The sequence below is a fragment of the Lagopus leucura genome, unplaced genomic scaffold, assembly GCF_019238085.1.
Source record: "Lagopus leucura isolate 7727_CA_CO unplaced genomic scaffold, USGS_WTPT01 Super-Scaffold_100009, whole genome shotgun sequence".
In the NCBI taxonomy this organism is placed as follows: domain Eukaryota; kingdom Metazoa; phylum Chordata; class Aves; order Galliformes; family Phasianidae; genus Lagopus; species Lagopus leucura.
This window is the reverse complement of record NW_024962266.1, coordinates 3402977-3421837: the sequence shown is the minus strand read 5'-3', so window position 1 is coordinate 3421837 and position 18861 is coordinate 3402977. Positions and strand designations below refer to the sequence as shown.

Genomic DNA, 18861 nt, shown 5'->3' with positions numbered 1-18861 from the left:
CTCCCCCACTTCTTTCTTTATTTTATTCTCCCTAAGACGAGCTGTGCCCACACTTCGCTCCAGTCGTGGCACCGTCTCTATCCTCTATCCCATCCCTCACCTGACAGGAGGGGTCCATCCCCAGCCCTCCCCACCCAAAGCTCAGCACACGCGATCCACGCAGCGGAGAGCCCCAGAGTGCCCCTCCACCAGCGATCTATGCTTCCCTATTCTTCCCTTTTTTTCCCCACCCTGAGCAACGGTCCCATCTGCTTGACACATGCAGAAAGGTGGGCTGGAGGCACGCTGCCCAGGCTGGGGAAAAACATAGCTCCCCAGGACCCACTCTGGCACATCCTCACCCCCCCGAATATCATGCTGCCAAATCTCCCCTGAGAAACCCTTGGGATGGTCGGGTACATCTGAAAACCTCAGTGAGAAGATGACTTTCTTTTTTTTTTTCCCTTTTATTATTATATATATATTTTTTTCACTTCGAAGCACTATCTGTGGCGGTCAGTCTGAAGCAGGGCTGCCAGCAAGAGCTGGGAGGCCCCTTCCAGGGTACCGGCTTGCAGAGCAGCCAGGCAGGAGGGAAGGGATTGAAGCACGAGCAGCGGGAGCTGCACGCACGGGGCTTGTTTTCTTCCCATGGAGGTTGGGGGGGTTGATGCTTTAGGCATTAAAAATAGCACTGGGAACACTGGAGGGGTGGCACAGCATCACCAGGACACAGGGATGCAAAGAGAGGAGGAGAGGATGTGTGAGGGGTGCATGAGGACAAGGAGAGCTTGTAGAGGGGGGAGCTCCATAGTTCCTGAGGATGAAGATACTGCCCAGGGATGTGGGATGGACCTCAGCCCCCTTCCAGTACAGGGGTCCCACCCGCTGCTGGCATGGGTCGGAGGCACCGCTACCCAGCGCTTGGCCCCACCACAGTGTTGTGCTAGGGCAAATGCCAGCGGTCCCTGCTCACAGTGCGTGTGAGTTTAGGAATGAGCCGAGCTTCTGATAGCCCTGTCTACCAGGGGCTGATATCAGTGGGTCCCATGGGATGGCTTATTTTCAGTGGTGGCAACTTTATTTTAAGCAGTTATTCATCATCTTGCCACGCGCCCTGCTGTGCCAGCCAGCCGTCACACCAGGAGCCCGCACCCCAGCAGCCCCAAAACACGTGTACCAGTCCCATGAGGATGGATCCTCTGGGCTGGAGCTGGCTCTGAAGCAACAAAACCCTCCAAAAAGGCACATTTCCTTCCACACACACACAACAAAAAATAATCTGGCCTCATCAGTGCTCCTGCATGATGGTTTCACCGGTGTAAGAAAATGGCAGGACCTAGGGATAAGTTAAGGGAATAGGGACAGCAAGTGCTTTGGCAGCCTGCCAGCCACCATGAATGCTGGCACACAGAGGCTTTCCAGGCAAAACCCCAGGTGGCAGGAAATATGGGGAATCATGGAATCATTACAGTTGGAAAAGACCAGTAGGATCACCAAGCCCACCCACAATGCATCCCCACCTTGCTCACTGACCATGTCCCTCAGTGCCACACCTCCACAGCTCTTGGACACCTCCAAGGACGGTGACCGCACCACGTCCATGTGCAGCCTGGAAGAGCCATCCCCACTGCTCTTTGCCATCAGAAACTGTCTCCAAGTCCTTTCCTACTGGTGCTCACAGATGGGAGCAGGTGCTCCAGCCCCTCCTCCAGCTGTCCCTGCTCTGCAGTGCCATAAGATAATGCAACTCTGCAGCCTCCCTCCAAAGTGTCCAAAGAGTGGATGTGTCCCACCTTGGAGCCAGGATGCTTTGGCTGGGAATGCAGCAGTCCTGCATCCTGTGGGCATCCCTGCATCTCATTGGCAGCCCTGCTTTCTTTGGCATCCCTGCATCCCAAGGGCATTTCAACATCTTGTGTTCATTGCTGCATCCTGTGAACAGCCATGCATTCTGTAGGCATCCCATGAACATCCCTGCATCCCACGGGCATCTCAGCATCACATGGGCTTTCTTGCATTGTGCGGGCATCCCAGCACCCCATTGGCACTCCAGCACATGGTGCCTGGATGGAGATCCTCACCCCACAGAGCCCAGTGCAGGAGAGCAACTGTCTGCTGTGCACCCTTTGGTCCCTCTAAGGCCCATGTGCTCGCCAAGGTGATGATTCTGGGGCAGAGACAAGGCTGCAGCCTGCTCCATGGGAGGTGAGAAGCAGCATTCCTGCTGGAGTTGAGGCCAAGCTGTGCCTCTCCCCACGCCTGTCAAGAGCCATCAGCAAAAGCCTTCCTCACCCTTTGCTCCTCCATAGGCAACCATTGGAGAGCCCGACATGGGAATAAAGGCACGGGGAGAAGGCAGTTTTTGTTCACGGCCGGGCAGCCAAATCCATGGGCTTGCAACAGCAAGCCTGATCAATCAAAGCAGCTCAGGGCACAGCCTGGTTCCCCCCTCCCTCCATCCCAGCTGTGGCATCTTTTCCCAAGAAGATTAGGAGTGTGTTCAGACAGCTGGGATCCCCGAGGTCAGAGACCCCAGCCCCACATGCTGAAGGTTGGCTTGGGAACGCGGTGGGTTTCCTGCCTCCGGCTGCTCTGCAGATCAGCACTGGTGAGCAACCTGGCTAAAATTCTGGCATCAAACTTCCAGGTCCCCTTCTGCTGTGTGCCTTGTTTGAAAAGTGATGTACGTGACCCCAGCTCCTCTGAGCACAGAGCCAAAGACTGAGCTTTAAATAATGAGGAGCAAGCCGGCAGGATGCATCTTCATCACCCTGCACCTTCCATGTGTCAATGCTGGGGAGAAGCTCATGGGCTGAGCATTCACCAGTGCCTCAGTCAGCCCCCAGTACACACCATTGGCTCTCAGGCAGGAGGTGAGGATGCTGCAGACGCTCACACCTTGATGCAGAGGAGCTGCCCACACCCCAGCTCTTCGCACATTGCCGAGAACTCACAGGCTCTAAATTAAGACCATCGAGAGAACAGAGCACGACCTTTGCCAGATGGGGTGTCTCAGATATTGAAAGTGATTCTGACAGCTCACAAAGGGCAGAGACCTGGCTGCCTTTATGTAACACTGCTCCTCCAGCAGCCATGGAGGAGGGTGTATGGAAAAGTGAGGAGAAATGCTGGGACTGCCCTGCTGCTCTGCTCACTTGTTTCCTGCTGTTGTTGGTCAGGAGTTTCAGCCCCATTAAGTCCAGGTTTTCAATTGTATTTCTGTGTCCCAGCAAGGTGGGAAGTGTCTGCTGAAGGTGAAAGATGGGAGAGGGAGGATGCTATGTGGCCCACGTGCCAACGGCAGAAGCACAGTCCCAAGGACATCAGCTCAGCCACCTGCACGAGGATCATCTTAGTGCAAACACAGTATGGGCTGGAACTTGCATCCACAGAACCCTGAGCTCTGGCAGGAGCTCCAGGAGAGCACCACGCTCACAGCAGGTAAGTCCAGGTGGAATAATGACACATCCTTGCTGCATTTCCAGTGTCCCTCTGCCAAAACTGACATCTGCTTGCTGGTTCCCCCTGGACGTGTGGCTTGCACGGTAGCATCTCTTCTCCAAGTTAGCATGACTTTCCTCACCTGAGTGTCAGTGTAATCACTTGCGCAAACCTGCCACCTCCAGACAGCTTTTGCTCTGCCTTCTGTAGTTGGGTATGTGTTTGTATTTGCCATTCATTGGTGCTAGGAATTAGAGGTCCATCCTGATTGCTGCTCCAAAACACAACATTGTTCTGTATCCTTTTGTCCAAGTTCATCACAAATCCAAGTGCACCATTGGTCCCCAGCTTCTGCAGCCAGGGATTGGGGTTTTCTCCACAAAGATCTTGCTGACAAGGACCATCCTTTCCAAACAAGTGCCTTCCTGGGTGCTATAACTCACTGCATGTTTGAAGTATTGGGTGCTCCTGCTAGGCTGCCAGTGCTCCCCAAAACACCCACTGCATCACTGCCAGAGCACAACAGGGCCTCCCAGACCCCTGTAGACCCTCTTGCCTCCCCTTGAGCTTGCATCTTGACATCATCACCTTTGAGTGTGGATCTTCTCCAGAGGGCAGCAGGAGGAGGTATTCCTACATGCCCCTTGGACAGAGCGAGGGTGAGCTTGCTGTGCACATGCAACAGCCATAGGTAATGCTGTCTCCAGCTTCAAACCAACAAAGAAAAAGAGTGAATGTGGGCAACGTGCTTGCAGGGCTTGCTTTTTGTACATGATAGGATGGCCCTTGCATGGCTTGGTGGGAGGCTGTTCTGGGGACATACCAAGAGGCATCATCCCCTGCAGGAGTAGCTGCAGGGCAAGGAGATCATTGGTTGCCACTTGACCGTGTGCCCACATCCACTCCTGTTCTCCAGGCTCAGACGTGGCCCTGTTGTCTTCAGGTTCTTCGTTTGCCCACCCTGAGCTTTGGACAGGTCTTCCCAGATGAGTCTCCCATGGATGGCAGAGAATGGAGGAGGACACTCCCAAATATGTCATGATGGAAGTTGATGCTCCCAAGTGCATTACAGTGGAGGATGATATTCCCAAGCACATCATGGTGGAGGATGATGATGTTTCCAAGCATATTACAATGGAGGATGATGATCAAAGGGTATGATGATGTTCCTAACTCATCATGACGGAAAATGCTGATGTTCCCAAGTGCATCATCACTGTTTGACAGTGACCACACGCCTGAACCCCATGAAAACACCGTGGTTCTTGGTCTCCCCCCAGTGACCAGACCACAAATAACAAAGCAGCATGCTGTACCCAGGCGCCAGGGGTTTCCAGCCCATCAAGCAGAGCTCCCAGAACAGGCATGTTGTTACCAAGTAATTATACTAATAATTATTTCTCCGAATCCTCCCTGTTAGTGAAACCCTCTAGATGATGCACCAGCTCACTTTTGCATATTTGGAAACAAGAACCTATTTCCCCACATGCATGAGCACTCCAAATGTATATATTCATTCATTAAGGAGCACTGACACCGTGGAGGCAAATGACCTGCCAACAGATTTACAGCAGGAAGTAAGTCACTGCCTCTGAGCCTGCGCTTTTAATGTAATTAAAGTCCTCTGTTTGGAATTCGGTGCTAATTAATATTCATGCTCTGTTCCCCATCTGCCATTCCCGCGTTGCTGGTTCCTCCTGAGATTGATCAGAGGGTGATTAAGGCAACGAGCAGACAGAAGGAGGGGGAGGCTGGTGGGATGGATGGAAGGGGAGATGGACTGCATCCCAGACCCTCGCTCAGCTGCAAGAGGCTGAAGCGGGGACAAGTTATGGGGCTGATGGGGAAACAACCCTGTCGGTCTGCTCCTGGAGTCCTGCAGGGTTTGTCTGGCCGAGGACGAGGGCAAGAAGCATCTCTAGAGTCGGGCTACAGAGGACAAACAAGCAGCTGTGGTGTGAATGAAAGCCTAATTGAGATAGAGCCTAATCAAGATAGAGTCTAATTGAGATAAAGGCTAATTGAGATGGAGCCTAATTGAGATGGAGCCTAACTGCCAACTCTTGTGTGTTCATCATGGGGTGCGAAACATGGAGCTCACTGGGATGCTGTGCATGTGCCCTTGCAGTCTGGAAGCTCACCACAGCCACACACCCACTGGGACAGACACCTGTCCTACTCCAAAACCATTTTGTCTGAAGCCGGGCATACACATCGTCCATCTCTGTGCGTGATACATCCACATGCTCTGGGCCGGGGGCACAGTGGGTGGCACGGTTCACAGGGGACCAGAGGGATGCAGGCTCTGGGCCAGGTGCTGGCGACCCCAGTTGTGCAGCAGGTGCAGGGCCAGGGTGTTCCTCAATTAATGAAGAGCATTTCAAAATCCTCAAAATCCATTGAAGGGCTTCATCTTGATGCACCCCAGTTGGAGAGCTGAGTCCCGCAGGCATCTCCTGTTTACGTAGGAGCAATCAAAGTGATTTATTCACCCGTCTGAAGCACGCTTGCTCTCTGACCATCCATCCATTATGCTTATCTCTCTGTCCTAGTTACCAGCCTAGCAATCCATCTCACCCACCCTAATGCATGCCCAGCCACTCTACAACACGCCATGCAATGCGCGGGGCAGGCGGCGCTGGCCTGGCTTTGTGCAGCACTGACGTCAGCCCGAGCTGACCACCAGCACCCTCCTGGACAATTAGGATGATGGGGCTTGAAGCCATCTGCAGCCATAATTGGGACCAGCTTTGGCCAGGGCCTGGTGATGCCACGCAATGGGCGCTTGGTAGAAGCCCTCCCACGCTGACCCTACACGTGCTTGAGGAGCACACGTGTGCAGGGAAACTGTGCTGGTCCACAAACCTGGGCTTCATGTTTCTCCTAAGTGAATTGCAAAAGCAGCGCGGTGCTGGAGCAGCATGTTCTCATCCGTTATTGAAAGAACGCGCCGCTCCGGTGTTGCAAAGCATCCAGGAGAGGCAGCTCCTCACTCCTGCTCACCCCCAACAAGAGAAAGGGGAGGTGTCCAGGAAACACCTTGTCACCTCTCTGCTCTTTCACTGGGGACGAGTGGCTGAGACAGGCTGAGGATGCCTGCCAGCCCTTTGCTTGCAGCACATGGGCACCCAGTGGGAGAAATGGGGTCCCTATGCCCTGGTCCCATCCTGAGCTCTATGGAACACGTGAGGAATGTGGCCATGGATGAGGCAGTGTTGATACTCTGCGTTGATACAGTCGCGTGGTTGCATGGAGTTCTCCAGTCCACAGAACAGCTCAGGCTGGGCAGGCACGCTTACTGCCCCATGGTTGGCAAGTCCAGCTAAGAACCAATCTGCCAGCTCAAATCAGCTACTGAAGGGCATTGTGCTCCTTTTAGTAACCTGGCAATGATTTGCAGCTGGAAGAGAGCACAAGCATGGACCCCTTAAGAGCTCATCCATAGGTTTTCTGCTCTGGGTAGCATTAAGGGTGCTCTCTCACCAAAATTCCCCATTTCCTGATGAAGCACAAGATGTTATGGCAGTTCTAAGAGGTTTGGGAAGGATGCTTGGGCACAAATAAACCAAATGTCATTCCCCCACCCTTTTTCCTAGAAAGAGCTGACCCAGTCTGGCTGAAATTATCCATAATCCAAGCTGAGGCAAACCTTAGGCAGATGACTTCTGCCTAAATGGTCGCAGTTTGGGTACTGTTCTAAGAAATGGGAAACAGCCTTATAATTGGAAGTATTGGTAACCTCAGCAGCATTATCTCCCCTGCCTACAATAAAATAATTAACTCTCATTAAATTGCCCTCTCTGTCTTTGAAGATCATTTCCAGCCTGAAAGAAAAAAAGATGAGAAGGAAGCAATGGAATTAGCCAGCCCCCTCTGAACTCAAATCACTCCAGATGCATCTGCAGATGTGTTAAATGCTTGCAGCACCTGCAGCACCACTTTAACACATGCAACGTGGGCAAGCAATGGTCTTGCATCGGCACTTTCTTTAGCACTGGCAAATGGGGTTTACTCCCTGTCTGAAAGCAGGAGTGGTCAACATTTCGTGCAAAAGCTTACTTTTGAAAGAATCCAGGGTGAGAAACTCATGAGGTTTGGATAATCCAGAGTAGTTCCATGGAGGTGACTAAATTTTGAGGAATCCCACAGAACCAGGGCCTCAAGACTGGTGCCTCCATCATGTAGCAGGATGCATCCCCAGCTCTGCTGCCTGATGGATGGAGACACGAGTACCATCATCTTGTTGACGGATGGAAACATAGGTACCATCTCCCTGAGGATGGGGACATGGGTACTATCTCCCTGATGTTTGGAGAATGGGCACCATCATCTTCCTGATGGATGGAGAATGGTCTCCATCACCACCAGGAATGGGGCAGGAAACACAGCCGTCGCTGCATTCCAGTTCAAACCCCATTCTCTATCACTCCCGATCCCCTTTTATTTCCCCTTCTTGACTCATTCTGAGCCCTGATCTGTTGTCTTCTGGAAATTCCTGTCTGAATCTTGCAAAAAAGACCATCCGGGTTTGATAAATTCAGCTTTATTTAGAGTGAGATGTCTCCGTCCACAAGCCGCAGTGACTTCACAGCCGGTGCGAGCACGGGGCACTCACCGCGAGCTCAGAGAGGAGCCCTCCAGCCAAAAAGGTGCTTTTGTGCCGTGAAACTGTTTTCGCAGAGCTGAAGTCAAGCAATGAAATATTCATAGGACACTAAAGCAGTGGGCTCACTGGCTGCCTTCTTATGGGAATTCAATAATACTGGAGACAGTCTTAATTCAATATTCAAAAAGCCTCTTTCTCTTTCCCCCCTCTCTCCACCTCCCGGCTGTCTCTTTGGGTTCGGAGATCTTTTCCGAAACCTCACTTTTATGCACCGGATCCATTAGCAGAGAACAGCGGGGAGGAGAAACGGGGGGAGAGGGAGTGGAAGTGTGAGGATGGGAGCACACGCAGGGCGCTGGGTCACCAAGTGGTGCTTGGTGGATGGTCTGAACCAGCCCTTCCCAAAATATCTGGACCCAACCTGTTTCGGGAAGGCTCAGGTAGGGAAGTCCTCTGGGGGCTATCAACACACAGGTGGAGTGCCTGGAGAGTCCTGAGCCATGTGCTGTTGGAGGCTGGGAGAATCCCCTCGGTAGGAAAGGGGATGCTGTGCCTGTCTGGCTGCCCACCATGGTGAGAGGCAGATCTGTGGGACTAAACAGGGGGATGAGCCAAGACTGACTGCTGTCAGGGCTGTGCAGGGCAGTGACACAGCTGTCACCTGAAGCTCTGGACTGTGATGTTCTGTGGGAGTTGCAGCAAAGGGGAGATTTAAGACAGCACAGCTTTCCAAGCACTTAATGGGTTTTTCTTACTTTATAAAATCCTGCCCAGAGAACATTTAAAATTAAATGATTTACTCCACAATGCACCAGTTCTTTGGTTTCTTCTGGCATCTCCCTGCCATGAATGCCCTCGAGAAGATCAGTTTTGACCTTCAGAAAACCTCTCTATTAGCATTTGATCTTGTCAGACTCTCTCTACAGCCGCTTGCAGAGCTAAGTGGCATGTCTCAGTGGCTGTCTGCCATGAATGCAGGTGCCAGCTGGCAGGGGCAGCACAGGGAGACTCCAGCACAGCAACACCCATACAAAAGATGTGCAAAAACTTGGGGGGAAACAGGGGAATAAGGGACTCAGTGCAGTTTGGATGGACTTGCTCCAGGGCAATAGCCATGTCCCCATGACATGGAGGTGCCTGGTGCACCCTGGAGTCCCCAGGTCCATGGAGACAAGTGGGGGCATGCGGCACCCTAAGGAAGCCCAAGGAATTTTTGGTGGTCACTGCTTCCTTTGCTCTGCTTTTCCAGTGCTCTTGTTCTCTGCAAAGCATCTCTGTTTAGCTACCGCTATTGACAATCTACAAATCCCCCTAAACACGATTTGCTCTCTACAGCAGCATCCTAATGGAAAGCCTGATTTCTTTGACACAACGTGGTAAACCCCACAGCATGGCCAACCACGACCCTGCCATAAATACAGCTACTCTGCCACAGCACCTACATGTGTTGGGCTATCCAAGGCTATTTCATACTTCATAATTCAGCAAGTATTTTATCCTGATGTAACATCTCAGTGGAGGCGGGTAATGCACAGAATCAATGAAGTTTAGTTTTCTCCAGCTTTTTTAGTCCTCGACTCCTTGCTTTAGCTCAAAGCAAGGCTTTTTCTGCACTTGTGGTGATCTCACCATTCCACGCAAACCTTGCCTTGAGCCCATTCTTTCCAAAGGCAGCTCGAAACACCAGAATGTCTCTCTTTGCCCAAAGTCCTGTTGTCCCAAGGGGCCAACGGTGGGTGAAGGACCAGCTCCATGTCCCCCAGCTCCTCCTTTCATGGAACACCTGGTGGAGCTGGCTGCAGGCCCATGACCCTCCAAAGAAGCCCTCTGCAAGGAATAACATCACTAATGGGCATTGCGTGAATTGTCTGCCAGTAGGTCAAGGATTACTCAGATGTGTCTGTTATTCCGAATTATTCACTGATTCACACGGCAGCTTACGCAGGAGCTCCTTGATTAGATTCCTCAATATCGAACGGCCCGCTCTTTGGCCCGACCTCCCCAGCCACGTAAGCCTCCAGGCCATAAAGCACTCTTATCCAAAATCTTGACCTCATGTTTAATTTTATCACCGTTGACGTTAGCGGAGGTTAGTTAAACTTAAGCACACGCTGGAAGCGATGCTTTCCTGCGTCGGGGCCTCGGGACATTTCCCACTGCTGACTGATGACCTGAATTCAAAGATGCCTTTTCTCTGGCTTTGACGGGCTTCAGTTTGGCATGCACATAATTCCTGGAATCAGCTTTCCACCACAGATGATTGTGAATCAATCATTTGCTTTCTGAACGTGTTCCACAAAATTCCCTCAGCCTTCAACATGCTGGCACCTTTCCTACCAGAAAATGAGTTGGCTCGACAGCTCTTGGGATAGCAACCACCCCAAGCACAGCTCCCGCCTGGAAACAAATGAATTTCAACACTTGAACTTTTGTGGGATGACATTTTTCAGCACTTTCCCAGCTTTGGTGAGCACCACTGTCAACAGAACTGGGTCTGTGGGCAGAGGGTGGCTGAAAGGTGTGCGCCAGGGCTGGCATATGGACCCTGCTCAGCCCAGGGTGGTCTAGGAAAGGCTTTCATCCATTTAACAGACTGTTGGGTGTCTCACCTTCTTTGGATAACTAACTTTGGAAAATCCCTTCAACGCTTGGGATGACTTCCTCTCACCTCACATTTGTTGTTAGGACAGCTAGTTGTATGAACGAACTGAGTCATTCAGGACCTTTCTCTGGTCACTGAAGAGCTGAGCAGGAGCTCAGGGGCTGCTTTACCCTAGGTATCTGAGGCTACTGGTTTGGATGACATCACTCTCCAACAGCTACTCGTTCCATTCTTTGGCCATTGAGGGAACCCAGACAGCAGCTTTTGCTGCTGCTGCCATCTTTTGGATGGCTGACATGGCTAAAGTGAATCCTGCTCTTCGGTGCCCGTTCTCAGTTTCACAAAGCTCCCCACTGTCTGCACATCCCAGTTTGCAAGCACACGTCCCTGTGTTGTCCTCCATGGTCACTCCCAAGGCAGGACAAAAGCCCTGGGGGAAGAGGACTCAGCACAGTGACCTGCTTCCCTGCTTCATATGGCACTTCCCATGCCATCTCCAAGAGGTTGGGTACTCTTGCTTTCACCAGCAATAGGGACTGCCACAACAGCAGGACCCAACTTCTGCTGTAGTTGAAAACAGTCCCTCTTTGCCTTTTCCTCAAAGGATGGTTTCATCCTTGTCTGGTGGTTTTGGGTGCATCTGGAGCCTATCTCTGCTCTTTCCTCTCCATGTTCTCTGTTCTGAGGGCTGAGCTTGGAGTGGGTGGCTGTGTATTGCCATAATGCAGAGTATGTTTGCAAAGCGGAGTGAATCATTTTTGCCTATGGGTTTAATCGTCAAACGCTGCCTCTCTCCCCGAACAGCTCTCAAATAGATGACAACTTTCTCTAATTTAATCATTAGTCCTAATTATTCGATCCATCTCTCCTATTAATAACACGCAGTCAGCAGATTGACAGTAAACAGCTCCGTGCAATTATTTTGCTGGGCGAAGTTGGAATCGCAAGCCGTGCCAGGTATTTCAGCTAGGGCAGATTGCATGATGCATCTCCGCCTGCCGACCGCGTGGATCTGAAAGCCTAGAACTGCATTTCTGGTGTGAATGCCCCTGTTTGCAAAATGAACGCGTGCCAAAAAGCTGCTGGTTCCCAGACTCAAAGGCATTTGTGTGAATATCTGTGAAAAGGGAATACAAAGAAGGACCGAAGCAGATATATTTTAAATAGCTCAATAAATCATCAGCCTTGAGCTTTCAGGAGGCAGCTTTCTTTAGGCTCACCACATGCCCACATGCAAAGTTACAGTGGGAATTTGCCACCTGAAGCTAAGAGTGACTTACGGCAGGGGCACGTGAGAAGTGCCCGATATTTAATTAGCGTGATGTTAATCAGCTACACTGTATTCTGTTCTTTCAGCCACACCAAGATCCCCTTTAACAGCACATGAAGCTTCTGCCTTTCTTTCCCAGTGCTTCTAGGATCACAGGATCGTGGAACAATTTGGGCAAGGACATCACCAAGCCACCAGCACATTCCTTAGGGCTAAACAGCTTTGAGTCCACTCGTGAGGCTGCAGACTTTTATTTTAAACCTAGCAGGGAGCAAACAGGGATCTCCCTTACGCATATACAGACCTAAGTTTAAAGCCACTGGGACATTCACCAAAAGAGACCCTGGTGCTCTGGCTCCCAACAAAAACCCCTGTGAGTGAAATCGCATCAACTTCTGATGGGGAGTGCTCATTCCCTGGTTTTGAATTCACCCGAGATGCAGAGTTTATTCAATTATTGGCCATCTAGAGAACAAAATGTGGCTCCAATCCAAATACCAAATGGGCAGGGGAGATGATGACAGCCAGGTTAACCCTTTGCTCACCATCCAGCTGGAAGGCAGGGTAGCACCAAGCTGTCCTACAGACACACAACACGCACCGCCAAGGTTTGAGCTATTGGCTCAGAGGTGGAAAAAGCTCAGAATGATGTGGTACCCAACGGGAGGATGCTCTATACACAAGCCTCTTTTTGTAAGGGGACCCCACAGAGCACAAGGGGCCTTCTGTCCTCAGGGGAGACCCACGGCTGGAAACAACAAAGGAAAACACCAGGAAAGCGTCTGGTTCATTATTCCCCTCTGAAAAGCTCTCCAGCGACAGGCTTTTTGAAGGAAGAGCTGGGGCAAGGAGGGGGTGTGGATTAAGGCCGAGATGTATTGGCAGAGGCAAGGAGGGGGAACGCAGCGGTGGGGCTGGCAAGATGCAAGCCCTCACCAAATGCCCCGGGAGGGTCTCAGATGGGGCTGACAGAGGGACCACGTGGCTGTAGCTCAAAGCCTTTCTTCTTGTGCAACAAGCTGAAGGGCTCAGGAGCACTGCCCTCATGGAGGATGCCTTCACGTGAGCTGATCAAACACAGGGAACGGAGAATATTGCCCCAAACTTGCTTGGTATTTCGGGACTGCTCCCAGTCACCCAAAGTCACTGCACATCCCCAAAGCAGGTTTTGCCAGGGCTGTGTAGCTACACTGACAGTTCAGGGGAGCAGCCCCTCTCAGCTCTGCCTTTTTCCATCTCAAAGCCTATCATGAGGTGTCAATTGGATTTCTACCAGGGCTGGTGAAGGTTCCTGGGAACCACTCTTATATTAAATTTGGAGCTGCAGAAGCCTTGCAGCATCCTCCTCGCCGTTTGCTGCTGGTAATCTTGCAGAGCAGGATTCGCTCTCCGGGGAACAGGGAAGGAAATCTTTGCAGGGATGGGCTCGTCTTCCCAGCCTCCTGCGGGACAGGCAAGGATCGGTCCTGCTTGCCTTTGCCACTACCCAGCAGCAGGAGCCTGGCAGCAGGCAGTACCGGCTCTCGCTTGGGCTGAGCTTGCCCTCTGATGGCAAACCCCGGTAGTGAGAACAAGACGGCTCTGCAAAGCCTATTCTCTGCCCAGCTCCGATGCTGCTGAAACATTTCAGGGCATTGCTGCCATGCAGGCACCCTCAGCTCCTGGGCTGAAGCATGTCCGGAGAAAAACGACCTAGGGATGGAAAAAGCCTAAATTAGGAGGAGAAGCTTAGAACTGAGATTAAATACCTCTCCCAGGCAGAGGATGCATGGCTGAGGTCCAAAGGCAGCGAGGACTGCTAGGTGCTGGATTCTGTGCGTAGTCCTAACTTCCAGTCTAAGTATCACAGAATCAAAAAATGGCTTGGGTTGGAAAAGACCTTAAGGGCCATCAAATTCCAACCCCAGCCATGGGCAGGGCTGCCCCCCACCAGCACAGGCTGCCCAGGGCCCCATCCCACCTGGCCTTGAGAGCCTCCAGGGGTGGAGCACCCACAGCTTCTCTGGGCAGCCTATGCCAGTATCACATCGTATTTCTCTGGCCACACATGCAAGGAGGGATGAGAGCAGTGACACTGTGGTGTCTGTTTTAATCATGAAAAATCCACATTGTACCTCGCCTGTGAGCCACAAGGCAGCATCACAGTGATCCATCCTGGTGAGCTGATGCAGATCATGGAAAAGCAATGGGCAGAAGGCAAGAGAGGTGCTCAGCCATCAGGGAAACGTGTACGTGGACCTTCAGACAGTGAAAGGGACCTGAAGATAGGGCAACTTTTCTTTGCCAGCTCCAGAGCCCTCAGAAGACTTCTCCCCAGCTAATGAGCAGAAACATCATTTTGTTTCTGGCTTTGAGGAGGAGATGCAGCAGGCACTGCCTTGCACAGGCTTGGTTTGGGTTGGATTAAGCTTACAAACTACACCAGTGTCAATTCTGTTTCATGGTAAAGAAATCAAACTGGACAGAAATGCCAAGCATTTATCAAAATGATTAGTACAGTTGCACAAGCAATGAATTTGGTCAAGGTGTACTTAGGCATGGTGTTTTAACAGAGAGTCAGAGTGAAAGCAGGGGCTGAATTGGGCTGGATTTGGAGTTCATGGCTGAGAGTAAATGTGATGGATAAGGAAGCCCCGTGTCATGCAAGGACCTGCAGCATCCTGGGACAGATCCAGGGTTGCATAAATCCAGGCTAAGGTCAAACCTATGCGAGAGAGAAACCTGCACTCCTCCTGCTGATGACAGGCAGTGGGCAGAGGGTTTCACCCATTGCCTACACAGCCCACTCTTCGAATAGGAAGACAAAGACTCTCAGCAAAGGTTTGAGCCATAAGGTAACCTTTCCTCTAGCCCCGGGTCAGTGCATTCAATGTGGTGTTCAGCAGTAAGATATGTTTTTCACCTGTTTGTTTCCCCTTGTAGAGGAGGTTTCATTATTCCAAGCAGCAAAGTAGGTTCTTCTGCTTGGGTAGGTCAGAATGAAGTGAGACCCTCCTTTCAACCTCATGTGAGTTCAATCAAACCAAATGCTGTTTCAGAAGACCCAAATGACGCACTTAGCAGCACAGAGATCACACAGCCCCAGATAACTTTGTTGGTTGGTTTTTGGTTTTTTTTTTTTTTTTCACTTTAAGGTATAAGAGATGTTTAAACACAGCAGTAAATGTTAATATTTTACTTTGCTGATTCTTCATCTCTGAAAATGAAAATGCTTGAACAACTTTTGCTCAAAATCTCTACACTAGCTTGGAGTTATGTTGTAGCTAATGCACAAAATTTCCTCTGGGATAGGCAAAGACATTGCTATTAAGCACTAAAATTCCTTTTTTTTTTTTAATAACACCATATAATGCTAACTATACCAGAGGTCAGTGAGCATCCTCTCTCCCAGCAATAATTGATTTTGCACTGTTAAACTAGAAAAATAAATTAAAAAGGAAAAAAAAAGACCCAAAAAACTAACAGTGCTGTCCATCCACCATGCCCTGCAGATCCTCACATCTCTGCATCTGATTTCAGGAATTAAAGTTTGGAGATGTGTGTCTTCCCTTTAAGCAGAGGAATGAGCGTGTCTAATGGGTAGGAATGGGGTCTCCCAGATAGCTGTGCTGCAGGTTTGCTTTAGGAGAAGTTGCTGACAGCCTAATTTTCAGATTTATGGAGCATTAAAGTTCCTATTGACTCCATAACCAGGTGATGAATCTGTCTGTGCTTCATTTTTCTCAGCTAGAAAATGAGAAGAAATGGCATTTCTGTCACTGGCTAGCTGGGAGGTTAATGCAATGATTATTAATAAGACTCTCTAATGACCTCTGGAGCAGCAATTCCCCAGCCTAGGGGCAGCTCCTAGCAGGGGCTGCAGCGCTGCTGAGCAGACCAACAGGCAAAGGAAGCAGAAGTGATTTTCCTAATGGGTCACTGGCAATCAGCAGTGGAGCCCAGGACAGGACTGTGGCTTCCTCATACACCTGGCCCATGTCGCTCTGCACGGAAGGAGATGAGGTCTCCCTGGGGTTCTGCAGCCGTGCTGACAGCAGGTATCACAGCTTCCAGTTGCACAGGTAAATGGAGCTGCAGGCATAAAAGGCACAAACTTATAATAAGCAGGATTTATGTATCCAGAAGAGCAGAACCTATGCCGCTATTAAGGCTCACTCATCTATAGACACTACTTGTCTGCTTCTTCCTTTAGTGTCAGGTTCCTGCCTCATCCAACACATGGCTGTGGAGGACATGGCCAATGATCACCTTCAGAGAGTAGAGAATACTGTAAAAGGAGAGCAGTTTCCTACAGTTTTACAAAATTTATGTGATAGGACAAGGGAGAACAGTTTTAAACTAAAAGAGGGGAGATTTTGATTAGATGCCAGGGGGAAATCTTTCACTGAGAGGCTGCCCAGAGCTGTGGGTGCCTCATCCCTGGAGGTGTTCAAAGCCAGGTTGATGGAGCCCTGGGCAAATTGTTCTAGTGACTGACTTAGTGGTTGGCAACCAGGGAGTTGGTATTAGATTATCTTTGAGGTCCCTTCCAACTCAAGCCATTCTATGATTCTGTGATGAGCTTCAAAACCATGTTCTTTATCCTGGTACAATGCACAGGTATCTCTAAGTAGTAGCATCTAATCTTCCCCTAGGCTGCATGCATTGATTCTGGAACTGGTAATGCAAGGTAACCCAGGAAAGGGGAAAGAAATGTCTCTGGTGGTTAGCAGACGCCATAGGCTGCTCAGTGTTCATCAGGGAAGCACAGAGAATGTCCGCTGCCAGAGCCTCCAGGAACTCATAATGATTTCCTGAAGCTCAGTATCGTAGAGTTGGCCTTCAGGCACTGCAGCTGCTGGTGCTCAGCTCCAGCCTGCGGACATAGGCAGTGTTGCGAAAGACAGTTACACCAAGGGAAAACAGCTCACCTCCAACAGCTTTCACCTGTGCCATGTTTTCCTCCCTGGGGCACAGCCACCAACAGTATCAAGAACTGCGTGGCTTTCCAATGACCAGACAGTATTTTGGAATGCATGAAGCATGCAGACATACTATTGCCTTTATAATTGCTTGCTACGACTTTGTTTTTTCCCTGGGTAACATAACAGTCCACTGCAGACACTCAGCCCTGTAGCTTCTGATTGCTCTGAGAAACAAGGAAGTGTTGCTTTCCTTTCTTTTAGCAAGAGGAAACATAATGCACACAGACATCAACGGCCAGGCTCAAAGAAAGACATTTTATCGCTCCTCTTTGGCTTCCAATGAAATTCATGGGGATCTGTGTGTCTCAGTGTCTTTGTGGAGTTAGTCCTGCCACTTGCCAGCCAGAAGGCTACTTATACTAGTAGGGTGCAGAATTTTTGGCTCAAAACAAAACAAGACCCCTCAAAATTCCCAAGAAAGGGAACTTCAGTGGCAGCAACACAGAGTTAACTCATGGGAGTGACTGTAATGGCAGACGTCAGCTTGTAAAGGTGAGACTGCTGACCCAGATTGCAAAGAGAAGCAGCTTTGACTTCTCTGGCTCAGGATTGTCAGTCAGTTGACTGACTGAAATCAGTTTTGATTATTGTTGGTTTTTTTTTGTTTGTTTGTTTTGTTTTGTTTTGTTTAATCAACATTAGCAGTAAATACAAAGGCAAATGCCTGACTGTATTCTAGAGGTCAGCAACAGCACTCCACAGCTGTCCTTGCACATCAGGATCCGTGGAGCATAATCAGAGCTGTGTTGCACTCCTTTTGGGAGACACAGGATCTGGCCATCCATGGCACACACCAGATAGCTGACCAACACTGCCTACCTGCAGCTACCATTTTCTCCCAGGCCAGTTTTACCAGCTATCATACTGGTTTTGAAGGCACACTTTGCTGCCTGTGCTGGGAGGAGTGCTGCAGAACTCAGCTCTATGGGCATTTCCCCATACCTGGTTATGGGATTACCAACCTTGGGGAATGCCCTAGAGTTTCACCAGGTGCTTCAAAATCTCTTTAACCATAGAGAGCTGATGGCAGGCAATACAGTTAGTCAATGCAAAGCAGGCTATGTGATTCTGTAGGCTGTTTGAAAAGAAGCAACTGTTTTTTTTTTAACAATACAAGTAGTGAGGCAGCGGCATAGGCTGCACAAAGAGCTGGTGGTTCCCTGCAGACACAGAGGTCAGGCTGGATGGGCTGTGAGCACTGACGGAGCTGTGGGTGTCCCTGCTCAGTGGGACCAGATGGCATTTAAGGTCCAAGTCAGACTGTTCTATGATCCTACACTCAGGAGCAGACAGTTGCTGTTTGATGAAGCCTCTGCCCTCAGCATGGTTCACAACACCCTAAGTCTAAGTCTAGGGAGGAAGTGCCTTTGAGGGCAGGGGCTCCTCGCAGGGCAACCAGCACATCCCTGGGGGCTGCCGTGTGTACCGATGGCCAGGACGCAGAGCTCCGGGGCTGCCATCGCTAAGGACCGAAGGGAATGGCAGAAGGAGAAGCCAGGAGACCCCTGTCAGACTGAGGCTGCGCTTCCTACGCGTGCTTACAGAGGGATTCCTGAGAGTCTGCTCGAAATCCCGGCCCGTTCGGAAGCCTCTCAGCGCCCCGAGGACCCTCACAAAAACACCGCAGCGCACACCAGCCGCACAGCGGCCGCCACGGCCCTCGCTCCGCCGCCCCGCCCTGAGAGGAGGAGCCCCGCCGCGGGCTGCGCATGCGCGGCGGCGGTGTCCGCCTGTCAATAAAGATTGAACAAGCGCCGGGCCGGGGGTGCGCGGGCGGGCGCGTTTTGTTGGTTTTTTTTTTTTTTTTTTTCTCTCTCCTTCCTCTTCGAACAAACTTTATTGTTCCGGCGGCGCCGCGCGCACGCGATGCGCTGAGGCCGCCGCGCTCGGCCCCCGCTCCGCCCGGCCTCGGCATGTCGGGCAGCCGCCCGCCGCCGCACCCCGCCGCGCCGCCCGCCGCCCCGGCCTCCTCCTCCTCCTCCTCCTCCTCTTCTTC

At 50.9% G+C, this 18861-nt stretch overlaps 1 protein-coding gene across 1 annotated transcript in view; it reads left to right on the top strand.

The window, feature by feature from the left end:
• The first annotated feature begins 4434 nt into the window (after nucleotides 1-4434).
• The window catches only part of COP1 (COP1 E3 ubiquitin ligase), a 145032-nt gene continuing 130605 nt past the window's right edge, over nucleotides 4435-18861 (top strand). The window contains exon 1 of the mRNA XM_042873549.1: nucleotides 4435-4578. Coding sequence (XP_042729483.1) covers nucleotides 4435-4578 — 144 coding nt within the window. The remainder of the gene's footprint in view (nucleotides 4579-18861) is intronic.